Source organism: Synchiropus splendidus, chromosome 11 (assembly GCF_027744825.2).
Source record: "Synchiropus splendidus isolate RoL2022-P1 chromosome 11, RoL_Sspl_1.0, whole genome shotgun sequence".
In the NCBI taxonomy this organism is placed as follows: Eukaryota; Metazoa; Chordata; class Actinopteri; order Syngnathiformes; family Callionymidae; genus Synchiropus; species Synchiropus splendidus.
Genome location: NC_071344.1, coordinates 5,003,414 through 5,026,899, shown reverse-complemented (window position 1 = coordinate 5,026,899; position 23,486 = coordinate 5,003,414). Strand labels below are relative to the sequence as shown.

Genomic DNA, 23,486 nt, shown 5'->3' with positions numbered 1-23,486 from the left:
GTCCACAATTCATTAAAGCTCACAGCCAACCGTAGTGGAAGTGGACGGAAAGCTTAACTTCCTAAAGAATACCAAGTGCATATGGGCTCATATGGGGTGAGCACGCCACTGTGGCACCCGCAAAGGTGAACTCATGGACTGGAAAATATGTAGTCTGGTTATTTTTGCAACCATGACAACCACAGAATAAAAGTCCTGCTCATATACAGTGCAGGGTATTGTTATGCATACATCAATTTATTATTTATTACTGAAAATTCACAAAGATGTTGACCTGAAAAGTCAGAACCTAGCATTAAAGCTCTTTTGAGTCATCAGTTACAGATCAGGACACGTGTCAAAGGCAGGGCTAAAGGGCCAAATCCGGCCCACCATGTCATTTTAGGCGGCCAGTGGAAAGATTCTAAATGAAATTATAATATAATTTAGATGCATACAATTATATGGAAACTTCCAAAAATAGACAGACAGGAATTTGGTGGTGGATGCTTTTACTTCCATTTGAAACTATTGAACCTCCAAGAACGAAAAGACAATGATTTTCCTGTTCATGGAGAGCCAGTGTTGGATAGTTCCCTAAATATTCATTATCAAAGGCTCAATTGTTGCAGTGCATTATGGAGCCATATACGGGCAGGATATAGGTTACATGATGCATAGATCATTTCCAAAGCTATAAAAACTTAACAGTGTGCAAGCCCCTCTCCAAAAAGTTAATTTTCCTTGAAGAAAAAATCTCTTATACCCGTTAATATTTTTGTTCCCTTCGACCAGTGGACGAGCTGGGCCAGCAACCAAAGTCAATAGGTCGACTTCCCTCGACTAAAACCACTCAATAACAATACGTAGACAAACATTCTCCACATGCTCCGCCTATGCAACGTCACTAAGTTTCTGTGTCCCAGTTCCTCTAAAGTTGGATGTGTCCAGAACACCTGCACAAATGAAACTACAATAATATACAGCTCGGCCATCCATGGACCACACACCGCGAGCAGTAAAGATTTGAGGATATTCATTTGTATAAATCAACTGAATCCATTGAGCTGAAGACCAGAAACGTCACAGATGAGTCAACAACATGTACACCTTAACAGTCAAACTGGGTTTTCACCCGTGTGCAGAGACCAAATGGTTCAAAAGTTGTGCAATTTCTCACCTGTCAAATCGCTAACACAATGCAGACAAGTGCTTCCTCTTGTCTTGTACCACCTGAACTAATGGGATGTTACGGACTTCATCCTGAGACCCAAAAATACTGGTTCCCTGCCCCATCCACAGTGTCAGTCAGTACCTCCAGGAGAGATGCTGACAGCTACAATGTTCTTCTTTTAGTACAGATGCCACTGTGAAGCACCCAAACTACACAAGCAAACTATCTCTGACGTTAAGAGCCTGTCTTTTCAGAGACATACAGCACCTTGTGTTTCAATATTTAATAAACTTGTATCAATATTTTATTGTCTATCTATTAACCCCATTTTGACAGAGGTTAGTGGAAGGTAATTTTGCTCTTATCCTGGCATGGTGATCTGGTTTGGGTGACATCCTGGTGCCGTCTACACAAGGTTCTGATGAAGATTCTGTTTACAAATGATCTTTTCAACTCTTCAGCTCTTCGTGGCTACAATGTCTCCTAATATTCGTTAGAATTGGAAGGCTTGGAAAACTCAAGCAAAACTAGTGGTGAAGTTTAAAACTAAATCCCAACTCAAGAGGCCCCAAAGCTGCCACTGTTAGCAGTAGTTAGATTTTTTTTTTCAGAAACACATAACTTACACATAATTATTTTTTTGTGTTTGGATTTCGTCAATTCGCAACATCGTTGGTAACAAAGTCAACAAAAAACAGAGAATATTTTCGAAACTTAACAAAAAGAAAACAAACAAACCATCATGAAAATAATATTTGTAACCCTGCCTTTAGCTCACAGTGCATCATGGGGAATGATAATTTCTAGATCATATATTACCGACAACATCATTTCATGATGTCCACTATAAACGGCCCTTCAGTAAAAATCACTCTGAGTCACTCGCTCTCCCACATTTCCCATCATGCACTGCAACAGATGACGCACGATTAAGAGCACACTCATTCAGTCATTCGACATTCTTTGTCCACAGCTGCTGGTCAGCTGAGGGAGTTGTGATCACCCAAGCAAAAAAATGTATCGATGGATCCTGATTTGACCCATTATTCAATAGCATTGTTCATGTAAAGGTTTGTGCATGAGACATTCATAAATCATTGCTTAAAACAAAACCCTTCACAGAGTAAGAGGAACTATTGGTCATTTTATTGTGTATTGGCAAGCGCACAGGGCAATAATAAAACCAATACTAATGTTGAGGAACCATCAATCCTGCGACACGTGAATATCAGACTCCATATCGGGGCAACAATTTCACCGAGAACTTGTTTGCGTCTACAACAGCTGGGTTGTTCTGGATCACATCTGTTTCAGGTTCTTTTTTCACTTTGAAGATGCACAATTACCAAACACTCTTGTGAATAAATGCAGGGCAGACTTTGAGTTGTGTCTCTGATGTGGCGCTTTCCTGTTTCACCGTGAGTCGTCTCCGCTATAAACACTGAGATATTGCTTTAATTAAAGGCATTTCACTTGTTTACGTCTTGCTGTTCCACTCACAATCACGCCGACCGCCCTGCTCTCATCCTGTCGCCTCTCTCCATTGCCAATATCAAGTCTGGCCTCATAATGTTCTGCTCAATTCAATTCTGCTTCACCGATGACCTGCTGAGACTCTGTCCTGGTGAGTTTTAAATAGTGAGCTGAAGCACACGACCGACTTACATTTGTTCAGTCAGTGAGTGACATCTGATGCGTGCATAATGGTTTTGGCTTAAAAAGACAGATGAATGTCCATTTGATAAAATGGATCAACTGGAACTCTTTCTTACACAGATGCTCAATAAGATATTAAAAGTACTTTTTTGTGGGTGTGATGACTGTCGTTCAATGTTGTTTTAAAATGACCTCCTGGAAATGTTGCTTTTTAAAATGAACATTACAAAAAGTGGGTTTGGACTTTGGAATGCCAGTGAAATATAACTGTTAATATAGCTTTTTTTTGTGGGAAACACCCGTCAGTTCTGCTTTTAGGGCAAAATAAATAGCGCCCCTTCGGCGGAGCAGCTCAGCCAATCACATTTGCAACAGAAGTTGATCCAGTCAAAGCCTGTTGGATGCAGCATCTTAGCACGTTCAGGCGGCGTGTCTGTGACTGAGGACAATGTCAGATGCTGTTGACAATGACAATGACAGTCGAGACACAACCTACCATGTGTGGCTAAATGTATCTTTGTGTACAGCCTGGACAACTTTAGGGTCGTGTATTGGCAGGCGCATCAGGCGATACGATACATCGTGATGGATTGCGATACTGTAAGTACAGTGATACAGTCTAGTATTGTACATAGTTGTACTATAGTACGCAAGTGCCTTTATTTTAAAGGGTAAAAAAATCACATAATACAGAAAAAGAACAATATTATGTACATGAAAACAAGTTTATTGTAATTAACTCAGTCCAGAACTGCGCCCTACAGGGTTAGTAGAATTAACCACATTTCACAGGTGCAGCAGCATATCCAAATATTTATTCATGAAATATCGATGCAATTTTAGCATCGCGACATCCGGTCATGTTTTGTGCTACAATAAATAGGTGCTGTTTAACAGAGAGCTGGTGTCCTGCTTCTCCATTTGCCGAGGCACCAGCTGTCACTAAAACTCCTGCTTAATAAATAAAACAATAAAGAAACACCCTTTTTAGTTACCCACTTTCTACACTCCTGCTGTTGGACAGTTAAAAATCTGCTCTGTGAGGTGTACCACAGTTGAATGACTTCACTGAGTCAAAAGCTTTGACAGTGTTTTCCTGAAACTATCATGAAGCCCAAGCCAGCACAGGCTGCTGCAGCTGCAGAACCACATCAGAGCCTTCTGCTGTCTGAAGTTTCTTTAGTCAAATATTGAATATCAATTCTGAACATTAACGTAGTATTTTTATCAGGGCACTTTTCTTGACTGGCTGCTACAAACGTTCCGTGATAACCAGACAAGGCTATACTCAAGGTCAATCAAGGTGCTTTTCTTTGTTAAAAGAGGAAAAAAATCATGGTCCCGTAGGAATTAAACTGCCATCTGTGGTCAGACATGCTCAAAGTCTGGACGGGGCCATTTACGGCCTTGATCAGATTTCACAAGGCCTCAGTCATGAGGCTATTAAATCAGTCATTTGTGGCTCACCAGAGCAATCAGCTGCTAAGTGCTGACACCAGTTGCTTAATTTGCAGTCTTGTCTGTGAAACACTTTGTAAACAGGGCTCTGAAAGGAGCGATGTAAAGAAATATCAATGATACTGTCACTGTGAATGCTTCTGTTCCCACCTGTTCGATGAAGAGACAAGAACATTGTAGTGTTTCAGTCCTTTTGTGTCATACATTAAATGCTCACAGGGAATTTTGAAATTTAAATTTAAATAACAATTTAATAAAATCGGAACTTAAGTGAAAATAACATAAAAATCTCCCAGGGAGGAGGCACACTATGTTGCATTAAAGACTGAACTATTTTCATTAGAAGACAAACAGGGTCAAACCCAAGCAGTGACATCAGCAAAGAAATGAGAGGATGTCATTCACATAAAAGGTTTAGGGGGTGACGTCGAGGCACAAATAGCCAAGAATGTACCCCAAATAATAATTTCTTTCACCTACATGTTCTCATGCACATCAAAGATTGCAGTGGCCTCAATTTCACAGCCACTTGTGACATCACCACGACGCTGTCACATCAATGAGGTCATGTCTGCCTTTGTCTTTGATGGAAAAAATACTGGGAATCCACCCACTTATCCGATGCAAAACCACGTGCATCACTTTAACCTTTGCCCCCTTGCTTTTACAGCAAATGCCACTATTGACTCATCTACATTGAGACGTGTGAACAGTGAGATTAAATGACTGGTTATTCGTCGATCAATCAGCCGAGGCAGTGGACTGGAAGAGCAGCATGTTCTGCCCCGCAGACATGGGGACTAAACAGTGGACAGACCGGGAGGACAGCGGCAAAGTGGGCCACCGAGGAAGAAGGAGGCTAATGCAGGAGGGCACCAAGATTTTCCTGATGTACAAGTTCTGTGTTTTTTTTCACCTCTGGCAGACTGACCTCAGAGCTGCAACTATCACATTGGATAACACACAAGCTTGAGTCACACACTCTCGCCCGCAGCACAACACATGAACTAAAAACGAACAGCCTCACAGCAGATACACACACGCGGCCGACGCTGCTTTCAGCTTCGTGAGCTCATAATTTGGTATTCAAGGGAATTAAGAGTCCATAAAATGGCAGCGGAGTGGTCCACCGCTTTGCACAGCTCGGTAACAAAATACTCTTCTGGACAGCTCCCTGCTTCACCTGCAGCACAGGTTTAGTTTCTGTCTGAAATGTGGTTCTGTTCATCCAGTTGGAGGGTAAAAGGAGGTCAGTGTTCTAGATCCTCAATTAAGATAGTTAAAAATATCTGAAAAGTAATGATACGAATCTGGTATCGACCCTGCCGTGGTGTCGGTGCAGTGGGTGCAAACGGCGCACGCTCTCACAGGCAACTAAAAACATGACTAAATGATTCTTTAGTCATTCTTGGTTATTTATCTGTGCTTCTTTATCTCATACGAATAATGTTTTTTAATGCCTTTTAAGTGATCAATATATGTGACAACCCTCATATTCTGAGTCAGCTAATAATATATATATAATATACATATTTGATCATTTTCATATGAGAATCATTTGTAGACGAGAGTAATCTTTGCGCTTCCATTTAACTTGCGCAACATTTAAGGGAATATTATTGATGTCGGATTATTGACCCAAAACTGAGTGCGTGTTGATGTACTGGTTGGATTCACTCTTCCTAATAATAAAATCGATATGTTTTATTATCTATTTACAATGTAGGCCCGTATTATGTTTGTATGATTTACAGATCTGTTTACAGTTTCGTTCAAACCAAAAGCACCAGGCATGCCACAGATCAGCTGAGTCAGCAATGCTGCTGGCACCTGAGAGCTCTGTCATCTGCCTGAGACTCAGGATAGAGTCCGTTTTTTTTCATCAGAGTCAGGCGATGGATGCTGTATTAAGTAAATGCAGTGTGATGAAAGTCACCCCGGCAACTAATAATCATGTTGGATAGTTATAAATGAAAAAAAAGCTTCCTCTTTCATTCGGATTTTTTCGCCTTCAAGCTCGTCTGTTCGAACGGTCTCCGTCTGTGATGTCACACGCGTCTACAGCGGCGATCTAAATCAGCGAGCTTATTAAAACATGTCAAGCATTAAACGAAGGCCCCAGAACAGCACAACGCATTGTTCCGGTCTAGTTGTGCTGCGCTTGTCATGCTTGGCACGGATCGCGGCCGCCTCTGTTGCGGCTGCTGCTGCTGGCGAGATCGGATCGAGACGGAGGAAATGTGTGAGAAGGACGTCTCCCCCTCGCCCACGCCCATTCATAATGTGCGTGTTTTCACTCGGCAGCCTCCTGGCATCCCCCCGAAATGCATGTGTAATCTGCAGCCGGTGACGGTCCTTTCGCTGCGCACAACGTGGGGCTCCACTATCAGAGCAGCAGGCTCGGTGGAGACGGTGATGGTGTTTTTACAATGACTAACGCAGAATAGCAGTCAAAAATGTCGCTCGTATTCGACGAGTAGACGACCAGAGACGGTTAAACAAAGACAAAAGGTCCGTCTTTTGTTGGTTATGTCATGTAATCGGATTTAAATCTCCGACGAACCGGGAGACGGCGAGACCCGCGGATGCAGTGGGAGCGACTGTCGGTGGAATCATTCATTAGATTTCAACTGCTACCGACGCAAGGTGTCTGCCCACAAACGTCGATATATATTTGTCTCACCTCGTGGACTGAAGGGGAGGCAGGAGGACCGGGTAGTCTGGAGGGTTTTTCCCCCCGCGATCGCGCAGATCTGGCGTCTTCGTCGTCCGCGGGAAACGATGAGAGAATCCACGGCGTCCTCGCAGGCCGGATGATGGTGGTGATGTAGGGGGTAGTCTGCGTGCAGGATGCTGTCATCACACTGGGGACTGCTCTCGGTTTAATCCCGGGCTCAGAGAGAAGCCGCCCCCTCCCCCTTGTCGGCCTCTGTCCTCCCTCTTGGCTGTCTGACTGGAAGACCCCCGCCCCCTCCCACTACACCCATTCACATCCATTTAGGAGCACCTAAGCAACACTTGCCGCACTCGTTATTAGTCATGTTACGACGTACGGTAAACTGCACTTATTGAACATGTCGTACTACTTAATTCCAGTGCATTATTATCTACAGTTAGCGTTCATTTATTTTCTGAAATATCAATCTCACAATCGAATTACAAGCCTAAAATCGAAATATTACTCTACTTTTTTAATCGTTGTCATCGTGAAAACGTCGATTAAGTATACTGATAATTATTTGAAAGGAATTTGAAAATTATACAAATAAGAAACAATATACAGTAAATACAAACGCGAATAAAGGCATTTGTCACGTTGTTTTGTACTGCTATATTCATTCTGCCACTGGGAAGACTAAATTTGTAGTTACTTATAGATAATAAATCTGTATTGATACGTTCGTGTGATAATCCATATATCTTTACAATTATATTAGGCTTTGAGATATTATGATATAAGTAAATTATAGTGATATATTTTCTCTTTATTTTTGATGTCAGACAGTAGTATTTTTTACATGAATGACGCGACTTGGACTGACACGATTATTGTAAAAAGCGATTTCACTTAATAAATTGCATTTAATATTTTGCGTTTCTTTAGTCTTTTGATCGTCCTCGCTTGCCGTCTTCGGTAAGACCTATTTCCTGAACGTAACTTCCGGCAACGATCGTCCCTCCATGCTTGCGCTGCTGAGGTGAAGCCAAGTCACCACCCGAACCGAAGGTACAAAATAGCCTGTAAATCCATAAAATCATGTTCAAATTGGAAGGAGCCAAGGTGGACCCTGAGGAGATGAAGAAGAAAATGCGACAAGATGTCATTACATCTTTACGGAACTTCCTGATTTACGTGGCGCTGCTGCGAGCCAGTGAGTCACACTGATGACATTGACGGGAATCACCACAAGATATAGTCCACAGTTCCCTGTTACTATTGATTACTACTATTTACTATTTATTAGGTTTCACGCTAAGCATGTAACTAATCCGAATACTTTTGAGGATCTTGTTTGCTATTTTAATCCTACCGTCTCTTTTAATGTCATGCAGTACTGCTGTCACATTTAAGCACATTGTATCGTGTGTTAAATACAAATGTGGTGAGTGTTTTATAACGGGAAACAGTGGGGAACTGTATACTCTACATTCTGCATGTGCATGGTAAGAAATTCACACCAACAGTGAAAGCTTGCAATAGCCATGTAGCTAATCACAACGTGTTTTACTGTGTTGTAGCACCATATGTCTTGAAGAAGCTGGACAGTATATGATGGAAGACGCACCTCCTACCTCTTCCTCTCCATGGAGAATCACGCCATCGTTGACTTCGCCTCTGTTGTCATCACCATCGGATGTGTGTGGAGTCATCGACATCTGCCTGTCTGTTTCCACACATGAAAACAAGTTCTTTATTTTAGTCATGTTTTTGTGTTATTTCTTTTCTGTAAATGACTTTGTTATGATTGTACGCACCAAAAAAGTACCTTACGTAATAAAAGGAACGTCTGATTTCACTTTGTAATACAGTATGTTGAAGTTTACATTCTGTTAGATTGGACTGCTTTTATTCCTCACACAATGGGAACATTTGCTTTTAACATTTATTTTATCTTTTTCCCCAAAAGTTTCAGTAAACTGGAAAAAGAATACAAGTTAACCAAGCATAAATGATTAAAAAATCTGCTGTATTTTTGTTGCGTTGATGAACTACATTAATACAAACCTTCTTGACTTAAAATAAATTAAGAAATGTATATAAAAGTTGACAATGTGTACCAGCACTTTTTCTTCAGATGCATTTTGTAATATTGTGTTGACAATGGAATTTTTCAAAATTTCCACTAGAAATAACCATAATCTAGAACCATGAAAATAAATAAATAATAATAAACATGTCCTCTTAAATAAGCTTTTAATCATGTAGACCAATACTGAGTGAGCCATTGCAATGGACGTTTTATTGATGTTGAATTGCTCTTCTTGAGTTAATACACATTGACTAAGGTTAAAGTTATTCTCCTATAAATGTCTGCATTACCTACTTTTTAATCTTTTGTGACCTTATGACCTTATGAATAAATGGCAATTCCAGAGGAGCAAAAAAACACCCTCGTAGTAAAACATTACAAATAATGCAGAAATATTTTGAACTTATTCTCTCTCCTCTCTCCTGGAGCTTATGCCTGCCTGGGTCGAGATGTGGACACCCTGGAATGTGATGGACTGGGCCTGTCGCCTCAAATAGCTGGGATTTCCATATGTTATCAATTCATTAATGAATCAGTTCGATTGAGCACAACCTGCGGCAAGTTTTCGTTATATCACCACTAGATGGCAGTCTGCCTAAAGACAAAAGCTGATTTTGGATCTGGCAAAATGTCATAGATACCATGAAGTTATGAGCAAAAGAAGTAGCAGAACGTATCAGCTGATCACACAATAGGCCAAAAGCTAAAGCCAGTCACAACTCCGTCCCTGCATATGTCTTTATCTGAATATGAAGCGTGAGAGATCAACTGAAAGTGATAATGATCTTTATATTCTAAACTCTCCTCACCATTTCTCTCTGTCATATTGCACACGTTTCACCGCTGCTGTGGCACCTACGCTGTATACAGCCTGCCATATCGTATTGCCTTTAATTGATGTGACGTATTGATACCTCCTGTATCATCCACCGAGCAGCCAGGTGATTATAAGTGGCCAGCATCCAGTTTCCTCTGTCTGCTGCTGCTGATACGTGATATGTGGAGTTTTATTCCAGGTGCTAGTCAGCAGACAGACGTCCTCTGCTGCCAAGCTGAGAGGGCTGAGCTGACCGCACAGACGTGAGCATGAAACAGACTCCTTCGGCCTGAAACTGAGTTCAAGTGGGGTTGAGCAAGCATCATGATGTAGATCTGATCTGGCGTGACGCTGGGGGATCATCGACTGCTGCTGTTTTTATCTGCTCCTCTCCTCCTGAGCCTGACTGCTGAAGATGATTCGAATCATCTGTCTGGCAACTCTGCTTCCTTCAGGTGAGTCAAAGCTTGAGAGCTTGGAAACCCAAAAATGAGATGAGAATAAAAATACTGTGCATGATTTTAATGCTATTTTTGCTCAGTTATTCACGATTTCAATCTGAAAACAAGAAGCTTTGAGGGACATTGTCTTTTCTTCAGGTCAAAATCAGACTCAACTCAATACATATGATGGATTTTAAGTTGAATCTGTTTACACAAACCTAAACATCAGGGTGAAAGTGCCCCAGTCATGAGTTCACTCTTTACTACCAAAGGTGCTGAGAGCTATGTGTATTATAAAGCCATAGTGTATGTCCTTTTATCCTTGAACTGAAAATTTCCATCATTCAATGCGACCTCTATTGGATATTACATCACGTTGACAAATGTTCTTTTGCATGTGATTAATCTAAGTTACTTGTGTCATTTTTTCAGTAATGAATAAATCAAAATTAACAGTTTTATGACAGATAAAATTATTGACTGGAAATCGGTGATCCTGTATATTGATTTATATTAATAAATCCACCATGTGTCTGACACAGTTTTCCCGCAAAAAAATCTGAACCGTCCTTTCCAGACAGAAGCCTCAAATACAAATAAAACCTAGACATAAAGAAATAATTGTCACATTAGATGCTATCGAATATTAAAATAACTATTCCTCTAGATATGTTTAAAACATCTGAATACTCTTACTAAGTTGTAAAAGTGAATTTACTGCAGTCCACTGTCATATTTTGAAGAAAGCTGAAGTGTAAAACCTGTCCACAGTGGTCCACTCAGCTCAGGGTCACTTTGCCCAGAAGCTCCTGAATGATCTGATGGAGAATTATTCCAGTGCGCTGCGGCCAGTGGAGGACACTGATCGAGCTCTGAACGTCACCCTGCAGATCACTCTGTCCCAGATCAAAGACATGGTGAGTCCAGCAACTAAAAATGAGACAGCATCTTCACCATCTTGGAGGAGGCTCACAGCTTTGACATGGCACTTGTTGACATTCCATGGGAGCTCCTGTCTGTAAAATCTGAAACATACATGAGGGTTGAATATGCACATTCCTGGAACAAACCCAATTAAAAGTGAAAAGTACATTTTGATCTAAACATCCCTGTTGACTTCAGATTATAATCCCACTGACTCATTTTGGCAGCAACATTTGAGCTGTGATGTCTTACTGTACACGCCAGCGCTTCTGTTACTCGAGTGGATCGGGTTCCGGTTCTGGTTCAGTGCTGTGACAAATTTGTTTTTGACACACGTGTGTTGAGTGAACAGGGAAAAAAACGGACTTGGTTATCAGATATTGATAGTCATGTTTGACAAGACAAACGGCTGTGTCGACCGATCCTGTTACACTTAGAGGTAATAACAGTACTTCATTCAAACCCTGGCGGCGATCAGAACCTCCCCACTGGCGTCACCCAACTACCCCTCTGCTTCTACACCTGACATTGATAGGCAGGTCTTGGTTTCTGCGGTGGTCAAATGAGATCGTGATCAAGCGGATCTTCCTTACATCTGCTCATAATCCTGTGTGACCCGCAGGATGAGCGGAACCAGGTTCTGATTGCGTACTTATGGATCCGGCAGACCTGGAACGACGCCTACCTGAGGTGGAATAAAGAAGACTACGACGGTCTGGAGGTCATCCACATTCCGAGCAGCTTGGTGTGGAGGCCTGACCTCGTCCTCTATAACAAGTACGCCCGTACGTCCCTCTGGCATCACCATCCTCTCAGTAAAATTCTCTATTCCCCTGGTTCCTTCAAGAACTCTCAACATATCTACTGCACCTGAGCCGTCACGGCTCTAAACTCTTCTCTTTTCTCTCACCTTGAACAAACTTGGCACAAATTATTTCTTGTCTATTAGAGATGCATTTTTCAACGGGGGAAACCGAAAATGATCCAGTTTCACCTCATGACGTCTCCTTCATATTGCCATATTGCCCACCCGCTTCTGCACTTCTGAAACAAATACATTCTCTGCAATTTGTTTCTGCAAAAAGCCTGGCAAAATAACAACAGAGTGTCAGTAGCTACAGTTTTTCCACAAATGAAGAGGGATTTTCTATATGACTTTACGCACAAGTGCGCTTCGGCCAAGGTTCATTTGGTGTTCAATGAACCAAGGGTGCCGCGGCTTGGAAAAGGTTGAAAAAGACTGTGTTAGAGAACAAACTTGACGTCGCTCTCTGACGTCACCTGTTCCCGTCCCTCTCTTTCAGGGCTGATGACGACTTCTCTGGACCCATGGACACCAACGTGAGGCTGCGGTACAATGGAGAGATCACTTGGGACGCGCCGGCCATCACTAAGAGCTCCTGTGTGGTGGACGTCTCCTACTTCCCCTTCGACAGTCAAGAATGCAACCTGACCTTCGGCTCCTGGACGTACAATGGCAACCAGGTAGCTCACATTTATACTCCAGCGTGTATAGTAGTTGAGAGCCCAGTAGGTGGCGCTCTTGGTTTCATTGAAATAGTTGTTCATAGCCCAGCGTTATACAGCAGACAACGCCACCTAGAGGCCTCTATTAAAGTGGACACTGAGTCATGATACCTCATCGACCCATCACTAATGTTTAGATATTTAAAGTCAGCTTCAGTGCCATGTTCACCCATCACAGTGGCAGCTGTGTTCTCCTGCCTCCAGGTGGACATCATCATGGGCATGGACAGCGGTGACCTGTCAGACTTTGTGGAGAACGTGGAGTGGGAGTGTCACGGGATGCCGGCCACAAAGAACGTCATCATGTACGGCTGCTGCGCGGACCCTTATCCGGACATCACCTACACCGTTCTGCTGCAGCGGCGCTCCTCCTTCTACATCTTCAACCTGCTCCTGCCCTGCTTCCTCATCTCTTTCCTGGCTCCTCTGGGCTTCTACCTGCCGGCAGACTCTGGGGAGAAGGTTTCTCTGGGGGTGACGGTTCTTCTGGCTCTCACCGTCTTCCAGCTGATGGTGGCAGAAAGCATGCCTCCCTCTGAGAGTGTGCCGCTCATCGGTGAGTTTTTTTGAAGCCTTGGCCAAAACACCTTTTTTTGCTATGTTTATCACTTCTGTTCTCAGGGAAATACTACATTGCCACCATGACCATGGTCACTGCCTCGACCTCGCTGACCATCTTCATCATGAACATCCACTTCTGCGGTGCTGAAGCCAAACCGGTTCCTCACTGGGCAAAAGTCCTCATCATCGACTACATGTCCAAAATTTTCTTTGTGTATGAGGTTGGTGAGAACTGCACGTCGGCTTCCTCCTCCTCGCCTCCGTATGTCCACCATGACGACCTTCACCACCAGAGTCATATCTCACACAGCCAGGCTAACGGTAAAGCAGGGGGTCATGTTAACAGAGAGAAGCAGGAGCAGGGTCACAAGTACCCAAGACCCCAGACACCAAAGCCACAGCACCATCCCAGAATGAAAAGTCAGCACCACATCACCAGAGACGAGCAGAGTCACCTCTCCAAATTTGGACAGTATAAAATCTCCAATGGGAAGATCCCTTCAGATGAGTGCTGCAAGGATGACCAGAAGGTCCCGTGTTGCCCTGAAGACCAGAAGCCCAGCGTGACCTTTGGTCCCTGTGTGTTCTGCAGCCACGGCAGAGGCATTCCAGCTCTGGACCCAAAGCTGGTGCACAACGTGGAGTACATTGCCAACTGCTTCCGGGAGCAGAGGAACACGTGCGCTAAGGGAGCTGAGTGGAAGAAGATTGCTAAAGTCATGGACAGATTTTTCATGTGGATTTTCTTCATCATGGTGTTCCTGATGAGCATCCTCATCATCGGCAAGAAACCCTGAACCTGCTGCTACCAACACGAGAAGATGGTGGGCAATTTTAGATGGACTCTAGGGAGGAGTGAAGAGAAGAGAAATACACTCAGGCCCCGCGGACAAAACAAACTTTGATATTGACAAATCTAGTGTTGTTACTTGTTCTGACCAAAAGGTAGCGACTCGTCCCAACGACTGACCACCTTTGATGGGGCTCAGCCCTCAAGAGAGTGACGTGGATTGTACTGGTTTCAGACTTTATCTTTCCCGTGAAGTTGTAGAGAGACAGCAGCTTCAAGCCCAACATCCGCCTTCACCACACACTCTCACTTCTCACCGGAGTATGAAGCATCAGCTGCTCTCCACTGGCTCCCTCAGGGATCTGGTGAACTGCTGCCTCCCTGTGGGAGAGGAAACTAGGCGAGTCTAAGCATCAGGTGGCCACCAGGATGGCAACTTCACTCCTCAGTCAGATAAGAGATAAATTCAGGAAGAATGAAGTGATGTGAAAGTGGAGAAGAGTCGGGCCAGAAGGCATCCTTGTAGATGGAAATGACACAATGAGTCCATTTGCAAAGAGAAGGCTAACCATAAATATTAAAAGTCAAAATACAGAGGGACTGAGCCACAACAGAGTGACATTTTTTGTCTGATCTATTGTCCTCTTTCTTTCATTTGTAGATTTCAGAAACCGCCCTGTATATAAAAAAAAAACACAAATAAAGCTGCACCAGGAAAGATGATGTAATCGAGTGTTTTGAAATAAACAAACTAAATCGGAGTCACTTTCATCGTATATTTGTTAATTGCTAAAGAAAGGAATCATTTATGTGACTGTTAGTGACTGATGGGTTTCCTTTTCCTTTTGATGTGTTACACTCTGTTAGTTGATGTAAGTTCATCTATGTGAACATTTTATTCATTACACTTTATAGCATCCAGCCATCGCAAATGAACGAATTAAGCGCATTATAATATTCATATTATTATATCATTTTAAACAGAAAACCTTGCATTCGTTGCAACGAAACATTTTGGTTAGCTACTATTATATTATTAGTGATTTTTAAGTGAGAAAAAAAGGATTAAATCTGGCAATACAATGAATCCGATGTAATCTATCAAAGGATGACTGAAAAAGCCATAGATAAAGTTTCATAATCTCTGTAACTCATGGTCAGAGGACAAAATCACTTCCCTCCATTCAAACAAGTTCCACAAATAACTATTCTACTTCATATAAATTAAAAGGATTTTAACAGGACCACCACCAAGGTCCTTTCTCAGCGTTTTTAAGTATGTCTGTTAAAAATAAGTCAAAAATGGATGAATTAGTTTTAACCTAATTTTTGGTGTTGATCATCGAACAAGCAACAGTTGGATCAAATGTTCCAGATTCTGGTGGAGTTCTGAACTTCCATCTGGATCATTTTGTCTCACTCTCTGTGGTGCAGAGGGACCAGCAGTGTGAGCTCTCCTTCTTACTTGTGCAAGCGAGTTAAAAAAGAATTCTCAAAAATGTACAGCAAAATAAAAGCAATGTGGTCGCTCTGATGACTCGTGATGGTTCACTATATCTGATCATCATTGATCAATGTTTGATGCTCCTCATCCACTTCCAGCTCAGTAACTGCTGAAATGAGATGCCTGCAGCGCTCCGTCATTTCACTCTCAGAATAATATTCTCCTGAAAATCATCCCGTGAATAGTTAATGACAGAGCTTTGTTGGTAGCTGCGCCGGTCAGGACGTGTAAGGCAATAGGACCATCAATTATGCACAGCAGCGGCTCCCCCTCCTCCGAGAGCTCCACGTGAACCTGGGAGTTTGTATGAATGAACGTGCGGCTCCATATTTATATTCATGCGATCTGTAATAAATGTGATATGAGCAGAGAATCAGTCTTAATTATGAGAAGAACCAGAGCCGTTCTGCTGTTTATTACTTCGCAACTTCATGACCACGTGTCTCCGACGTTTTTCAGACCATTGATGTTTAAATTCAAAGTGTCAAATGATGCAACACTACTTCAATTGTTTGATTAAAAAAATAAAATAATGTAAAATATGATTATGCGTAAACTTGAACAAAAAAAAACAAACATTTCAATTCAACAACCTTCCCCCTCTTATTTTACTTTATGCAAAATGCTACCTCACACTGTCCAACAGAGGGCGCTCGTTCCCAACACAAAACGATGGTTCGATTCTTCAATAATAGATGGTGTGTTTCCCGCGGGATGAGAATATAATTTTATTCTGGTTTAGCTGAAGTGCTTCTAATCAAACACTGCGATGTTTAACCCTATAAATTCCCCATAAAGTTTACAGCCACTCAGCTCCCTGCAAACTTCTACCGCTCATGTTGCTATGGCGACATAAACCACTAATCCAGTAAGACATCAAAACGCCTTAAAACACGTAATATATTTTGTCTTAACTGCAAGTATCTGAGAAAAGTTGCTCATTAACAGCCCCCCCTTCAGTGACTTGAGTGAAGTCGTTCGTCCCTGGTGAGTTTATTTGGTTACTACTTTCACAAAAAGGCTTCTTCTCAAACTCAAATGTGACGTAAAAACAACTTGTCTGGGATTCCTGAGCATCAAGAAAAGCAACGAAATCGAATAAATGCAAAACTTGAATTTTGGTCATTTTTTGTCACCCCCCCTAAGTATGTCAAGAATGTGAAGTAACATTGCTAACACCTATTAAATTTCCTGGCTTGGTCAGAAATTGTAAAATTTTAATTTTAATTAAATATTTTTAGAGGTAGTTATGATCACTGAGGGAACTTGGCAACATACCAACAACCTGCCAAAGATCCAGGTCCCATGCAGACCTGACAAAAGCCACCAGTCAGGGAACGTGGGTTCTGTTTTCTCGTGTTTCTTCTCTGTTTTGGGCCCTCCTCAATCCTCTGACTTCCTAAGCCTCTTGGTGCGCAACTCATTTTTGGGCCAATATTCATGTCCTGCTGTCCCCCATTCTCTCTGGACCACCGAGCAGTCACAGATGCCCTGATCAGTCACAGTAATTCCCTGGTTTGTGGGAGCACTGGACGACTGAATCGTCCCTCCCTGATCATTGATGGCACTGTACTTTGTTAGCTGTCTTGTGAATTTGTGACAGAATCAAAGGAGATAGCAGCTCAGAGCTTGCTTGTCGCTGAAATTGCAGTATAAAACGGCTCTGGCATTCGTTCATGATGGTTGGATGGAAGCCGCCGTGCAATTAAAACAATCATAACTCATATGAAAATCAAAATATCCCAACCAATTCTCTTTTTATTGACTTGAAGTTATATTCCATATCAACAAATGAAAAGCCCATTCAAAAAAATCTAACATCAATAAATTGCTTGCCAGAATTGTTTGCTTTGCCACTTTATATTGCTGCTTCTGAAAATGATCTCATGAGTCCAGCTGTTATCGTCCTTCGACTCACTTTAAAGGCAGTGACCACTGCAGATAGGGAGCAAGTCAACAGGCTACAGCTTCAACCTCAACCAACACATTGCCGCGGTCATCATGTCACAGATCAAATAGCCATATAAAAAACAGCACTGAGATAAGGAGAGAGTCTGCAGGAAATTCAAATGGCAGTCACGAACAGACACGTGGACTACAGCCTTGTGAAAATGTCCAAGGGTGAAGCCAACAGAAGCAGACACAACGAGACGCTCCTCAGATGTCTCTCTCAGCATCTTTCACTCTCTAAAGTTCAACCTTGATGGAGGGAGGAGGAGAGAGAGGAAAGGAGGTCGGCAGAGAAGGGGGGAACAAGAAGAGCTGGAGGGAGAAATGGAGAGATGGATGGGCGTGGGTGCAAGAGGAGCCGGAGGCGTGCTGATCACAATGGAGCGAGAAAATTAAACCCAAATCATATGGCGCGATGGAACGGCTGGAATGGCGGCGGGGACTTAAGGGAGGGTACGGCCCAACGTCCAATGAGCTGCGCTGAGCTTTAATTACATCCTGTGTACACATTTACATAATGATACATGATGGGAATATTTGACCTTGAAAATGAATGTCTTTTATGGGTTTTTCTGATGCAAAAGGCGGTTACAACAGCAATGAAACAAGAGGGCAAAACATATGTCTTTAACTAGGTGAAAAACTGTGAAACCAGAGACAGTGAAACACATTTGAATGGTGAAAGATATCAGTACTGAATCCATCTTGACAGAACATGTTGGGACACGATAAAGAAAAGACACAAAATCTGTGTTTTTTATAAAAAACGAATGAGACGATCCATGCCAAGACCTGAGATGAGAAGGCATTACTGACATGCTGGGACCCGCACAGCCTCGTACGTATCTCCGATCGCTCTTCCTTCAGGTCTTCTTGACGCTGCACAAAGTCATGTGTGATTTAATTTCTTCACCTTGACTCCAGATTTCTCACAGTTGCTACCTTTGGCATGTGGATGACAGCCTTGGTGTCTTTGGCTGCCAACCTATTTGTTCGGCTGACTAAACACATCCGACATGTTTATTTATGAGCAGTCTGGGTTGGTTCTGGGCAATCAAATGTTCTGCGCATCCAAATGTTGAATGTTGCAGGAAACACAACCTGTTGATGAACACAGACTCTCTAATAAAGATTATTCTAATTCCTTAGCTGCTCCATAAACCCTGGTAGTGCTCTAGTTTATCAGCCTCACAGCCCTGGAGCAAGGCAGTGGCAAGCTGTCGGTGCACTCAACTACCATCTGTCACTGCTGTGTTTCTAAGGAGGAGTTGAGATGGAAGCGTACCTGAGGCTGCTGCGTCTAGAGAGTTCACTAACAGAGGAACGCCATTGGTTCCAATAGGGCTGCTTCCTTTTGAACGTCACATCGGAGTGAAACCCCTATGAGTCAACATACAACACGCAGGGCTGAGTTTGTGAATCGGCATTGGAAGTCAAGTTTCAAACTGTCTCGACTGTCATGGTGGCTCCGGCGAACAGACCCAAACGCTAAGATCGTTGCTGGTATACAGAGGACTCGAACTAGGAGGTTAAATTTAGCAATGTTTAATATACAGACTTATTAGGGCACAAACAGGAAACGAGAAAACCCAGGATGTCACCGCTAAAACGCGAGGGAAACACTCAGGGACAGGAGGAAAACCTGAAAGAGAAAATCTGCGAATGAAAGTCAAGCCCAAATAACAGGGACAACCAAAAGGAATTTGGATAAACTCATGAGGCCCAAACAATGATAAGCGCACGGTGGTGGAATAAACACACACACAAGGACGAAAAGCCAACCAGAGAAAACAAAAGAAAACTCACACTAAGCTAATAGAAAAGGGCAGAAAACAAACGAGGAACAAACCAAGGAGGCGGCAGAAAAGACACGTACGCACAATCAAATAGTTATCGAGAACACTAGGAAACAAAGTCTCGAGAGGATCTTTACCGGTGGACGCAAAGTAACCATCTGGCAGCGCAGAATGGAACCAAGGTATAGAAATCAGCGGAGCGGATGGGTTCCAGCTGCGCTGCTGTGAAGTTGAACAGAACAAAGGAAACGGAAACAACACAATAGGAAAACAGGAAATAACAAAATAAAAGCTCACTTTAACAGTGAGAATGTTCAGATTACAGCTGCCTCCTCTTCAAATAACAAATAAAATAACGTCCAGTCCTTGAATTACTTCTGGATTCAGGTCCTAATCCCAACGCAGCAACAAAATAACCCTCAGTTTGTAACTTGAGTTAGATCCCACCGTTCCATGGGCAAAGTGCCCAGTTCATCCAGTTCAAGACAGTCTGATTCAGTTAAGTGTAAATCCTTCCACTGTGGACAGATTTAATCAGCGGCAACCTCAGCAAGCTGTTGTACTGGAAAGGTCACACAGTGTGTGTGTGGCGTCTCGTGTGTGTGCGCGCATCCTAATGGTGTCACTGCCAAGCTCTCCGTCTACGTCTTTTATCAAGCGACTGGCTCTTATTTCCAATGATAACCTCCTCTGGGACACTCGTCAGGGCCGATCCTGCTTTTATCGATCTCATCACGTCAGCTCTCTCCATCATCATTTGCTCCACCTGACGGGGTGCAAGGGATCGTGGGACTCAACAGGTGAATGTGATGGGTCACCTGATGAGCTGCGGTTCCCCGGGAAACAAAGCAGCTTTGGAATGAATAGGTCGGACACCAGACAATTTGTCCTGTGAGTCCTGCTGTCTGCGACAGGAAGTCACTAACAAGAGTGTCCTTCTCTTGGATGCCTTTGGTCCAGTTCACACGCACTGTACGGCTTACTTAAACAGACCGACAAAGCTATGAATTTATGAAGAAAAACAAGCGACAATTACTGTAGCAAACAGATCTGCTGTATTTGTCAACTCTAAAGATGAAAAATACGCTCTCTATTTTGTAGTCACACCGAGTTATGAATTAAAGTCAGCCCTTTGTCTTATTGATTTGCATGTAGCAAAAGTAAAATCCATGTACTGGAATACCAGGCGTCTCCGACGTGCTGTCTGGCTCCATCATTCAGCCATTCATGTTTGAACCACCAGAGGCAAATTGAAATTCAGGTCAGTGCACCAAGAGAGACTTGCCAGTTCGCCAGTAGCGTCGCTTCGCTGTCACGATTTAAATAAATCATTTTTACGTGTGCGTCTTCCTCCTCTGGTCAATACCATTGATCTAACCAAGGTGACGCAGCCGGAGAATCAGCTGTACTTTTTGAACCCTGGTAGGTTGTCACTACAGCCCAGAGGATTAGCATCTGCTCCCTCACCTCCCAGGAAGATCAGCCTTCTTCTCTCTGTTAGCTCAGCACATTCTCAATGATCCATCACAACATGGATGTTGAGCGAGCGCCAAAGGTTCTCGGGAGCCACAGCAACGCGCCTTTTGCTGCAGTCTGACACCATTGGACTGACACCATTTGTTGACTGTATTTATGACAGTATCTATGACTTTGAGTAGTGTTTTATTCTGGTGACAAAGTGACTCCCATTGATTTGTTTTGGTCCCAATGTCGTCTACTGAACTCAAATAGTTCTACATTTTAGGTCTATACCAGGCAGTATTAAGCAAGACGTGACCATTTGTCATATCTTTTATTCGCCAATTCCTAACAATAAACATTATTTCCTAGGCATATTAAGTTATTTTCAAAAGAATGAGAAGTTTTTTAGAAGTCTATATTTTGTCCTCCAAAGGAAGACAGAAGTAATGAATAGGTTTGCCTTATGGAAACTAATGTCTTTGACCAGAGAATGTTTCTTGCACTGTAGGGCTTCATAGTTCACTGGAAGGTGCACAGAAACACAACACTATAGATTGAAAACCATGAGCAGCTGCCTGAAGGTGGTGGTCTGGTTTATCCATCAGCCAGTGGAATCATCATCCATATACCTATTGGCCAAAGAATCCTATGCTATAAAAGAACACCTGTGATACAGTTTTACATGTACTCGCGAGTACTTGAACCGAGATTGGTAAAGAGGTTATAGACACATCTTTTGATCATTTCCCTTCATCATTACTTCATCCAAAAAGACCACAGGAAGGAGCAACATCTCTGCTGCATGAGCTCAGCTGCAGTAGGGCAGATGCATCATGGGATGTGTAGCCCGGAGCAAATGGGAAAATCATCGAACGAAGCCGAGTATTGATCTGAGTGAGACAGTCAGCGCACCTGCACGTGCAGGGTTCTGCGCCCACACACACCTTCACCGTAGTGACTCAATGAAGCCGCCAAATGATCTAATCCGGTGTGTCATTAGGCTGAGGAAGTGATTTCTCGGGGGGCTGAGCCTTGATTATAAATGCTTGTCTTGGTCTCTGCGGCGCATGACAAACTGGATTTGATAATGATGGCGCCATTTTCTGTTCATCAGTATTTGCCAGTCTCAGTAATTAGCCGCCGTCCCTCTCTCTCTCTCTCTCTCTCTCCGTGTGTTTACTGTTGTGTGTTAGCGTCACCAGCGGGTGCAGCATTCCTGTGCTCTGCAATGAAACTGGGCTTCCTCCATCACTTTGCCATCGATCTCCTTTCTCCAACATTTTTTAACGGTGTAGATTCTTTCTAATGGGGCTGTTAATTAATGCCGGGCCTGTATTGAACGCTTTCGCTCCGAGTCCTAGCTCGCCGTCTGCACCTCTAAGCAGGCGTGTTGTAGGAAATATCTTGGGCTCGAACAATTTTTAATACATTTTTGCAACCTGTAATTTATGTATGTCATTTCATGTCAACAGATAACTACCGTAATGGCCGTAAGAGTGCACCGGAATGTTAGCTGAACCCACTAAACTTAAGAAGGAAAACAGATTTTTTTCATACGTAAGGCGAGGGTGCAGTCTGCGCTGTGGACAGGTCAGTGGTGCACCCAGCTTAAAAACGCTTCTCAAAACAAGTTTTGAAAACGGGGTCCAGCATCGAGAGTGAGGAAATAGCGGAAACAAGCCGCGTAATACGGAGCATATTGATTGATCCACGCTGCTCTCACAACAATTTGAACACTGTGGAAGAGATTCAGTGAAGTACAGATCCAGATGTCAGAAATGATCAACGAATAGTCTGGTAATCTTCCAGTCCTGGACCGCTGCGCCGCTCTCCTCCACAGCACCAGTCTTCTGCAGCTCCTGGCTGCACACCTCAGTGTTTAGGGAGTTTACAAAGTTGTCAACAATGTTGTGTGCCCAGACAGCAAACATACACTTCATTGCCTGGCATCTATCATGTTTGTGCTGTACACGTAGTTTCTGGCATCTAGCGCCGAGTCGCCTGAGGCAAGAAGCTCCCCCTCTGTGGGGAGTTTCCCAAGACAAAGTGCAGCCGGGATCAAGTCTGTGGCCAAAACCTGACTCACATTTATTCACATTAAAGCTCTCAAAATGCACTGTTTTCACCCACGTGCCCGAAGTTCCGACACCACAGCCGTTCTCAGCCGCTGCTTCTTGATTCCAGACCTCCAGGAGATCGGAGCTGTGGCTTTAAGGGTAAATCAAACGGCTCTGATTTCATCGCCCATTATTTAATCTGCTTTCTGCCTGTAAAAATACATATATTAGCCGCACTGTTGTATAAGACCGCGAGAAAAAAGTAGCAGCTTATAGTCTGGAAATTACGGTACATAGAACATCATCAGACAATGTCACTTCTGACTCAGGCTGCCCTTTCCACGGCTACTCATTGAACTGTGGCTTTGTTTGGCTCCTGGCCATATGCTCATGACCTAAAGACTAGGTTTGATTGAGAGGCTGCAAAACATTCGGTTTACTTAGTCAAGAGGGCGCCTCTAGCTGATGCTAGCTAGAATGGACTCCAGCGCCCCCTGAACTGGAAGTGAATTCTAAGTGATTCGACGTAAAAGTCTAAATGCCTAGAGTGACACAAATCAGCGGCGCAGCGATGACGCAGGATGAAGACGTGAGCTGAAGGAAAAAATAATTCTGAACATCATTGTTCTCTCAGCAGG

At 43.1% G+C, this 23,486-nt stretch overlaps 3 protein-coding genes across 4 annotated transcripts in view; 2 read left to right on the top strand and 1 right to left on the bottom strand.

Annotated features, from left to right (window-relative positions):
* frmpd1b (FERM and PDZ domain containing 1b) overlaps window positions 1–7,168 on the bottom strand; it is a 29,773-nt gene extending 22,605 nt beyond the window's left edge. Inside the window, exon 1 of one of the 2 annotated variants that reach the window (XM_053878774.1) lies at window positions 6,951–7,168. The gene's annotated coding sequence lies outside the window, so the exon portion shown is untranslated. The remainder of the gene's footprint in view (window positions 1–6,950) is intronic. The other variant, XM_053878775.1, reaches the window with a different exon arrangement.
* Window positions 7,169–7,906: 738 nt separating this feature from the next.
* Window positions 7,907–9,087, top strand: tomm5 (translocase of outer mitochondrial membrane 5 homolog (yeast)). Its single transcript, XM_053879572.1, has 2 exons — window positions 7,907–8,139; window positions 8,507–9,087. Exons 1-2 carry the CDS (start codon window positions 8,025–8,027, stop codon window positions 8,539–8,541), a joined length of 150 nt encoding a protein of 49 aa, XP_053735547.1. The 5' UTR covers window positions 7,907–8,024; the 3' UTR covers window positions 8,542–9,087.
* A 1,154-nt stretch (window positions 9,088–10,241) lies between these two features.
* LOC128767765 (neuronal acetylcholine receptor subunit alpha-9-II) lies at window positions 10,242–14,087 on the top strand (the record flags this gene model as incomplete). Its single annotated transcript, XM_053880043.1, has 6 exons — window positions 10,242–10,290; window positions 11,050–11,195; window positions 11,825–11,979; window positions 12,507–12,687; window positions 12,934–13,285; window positions 13,351–14,087. Coding segments are annotated over 6 exons (1,620 nt in total), but the record flags the coding sequence as incomplete, so codon positions are not given.
* Between the last annotated feature and the right edge of the window lie 9,399 nt (window positions 14,088–23,486).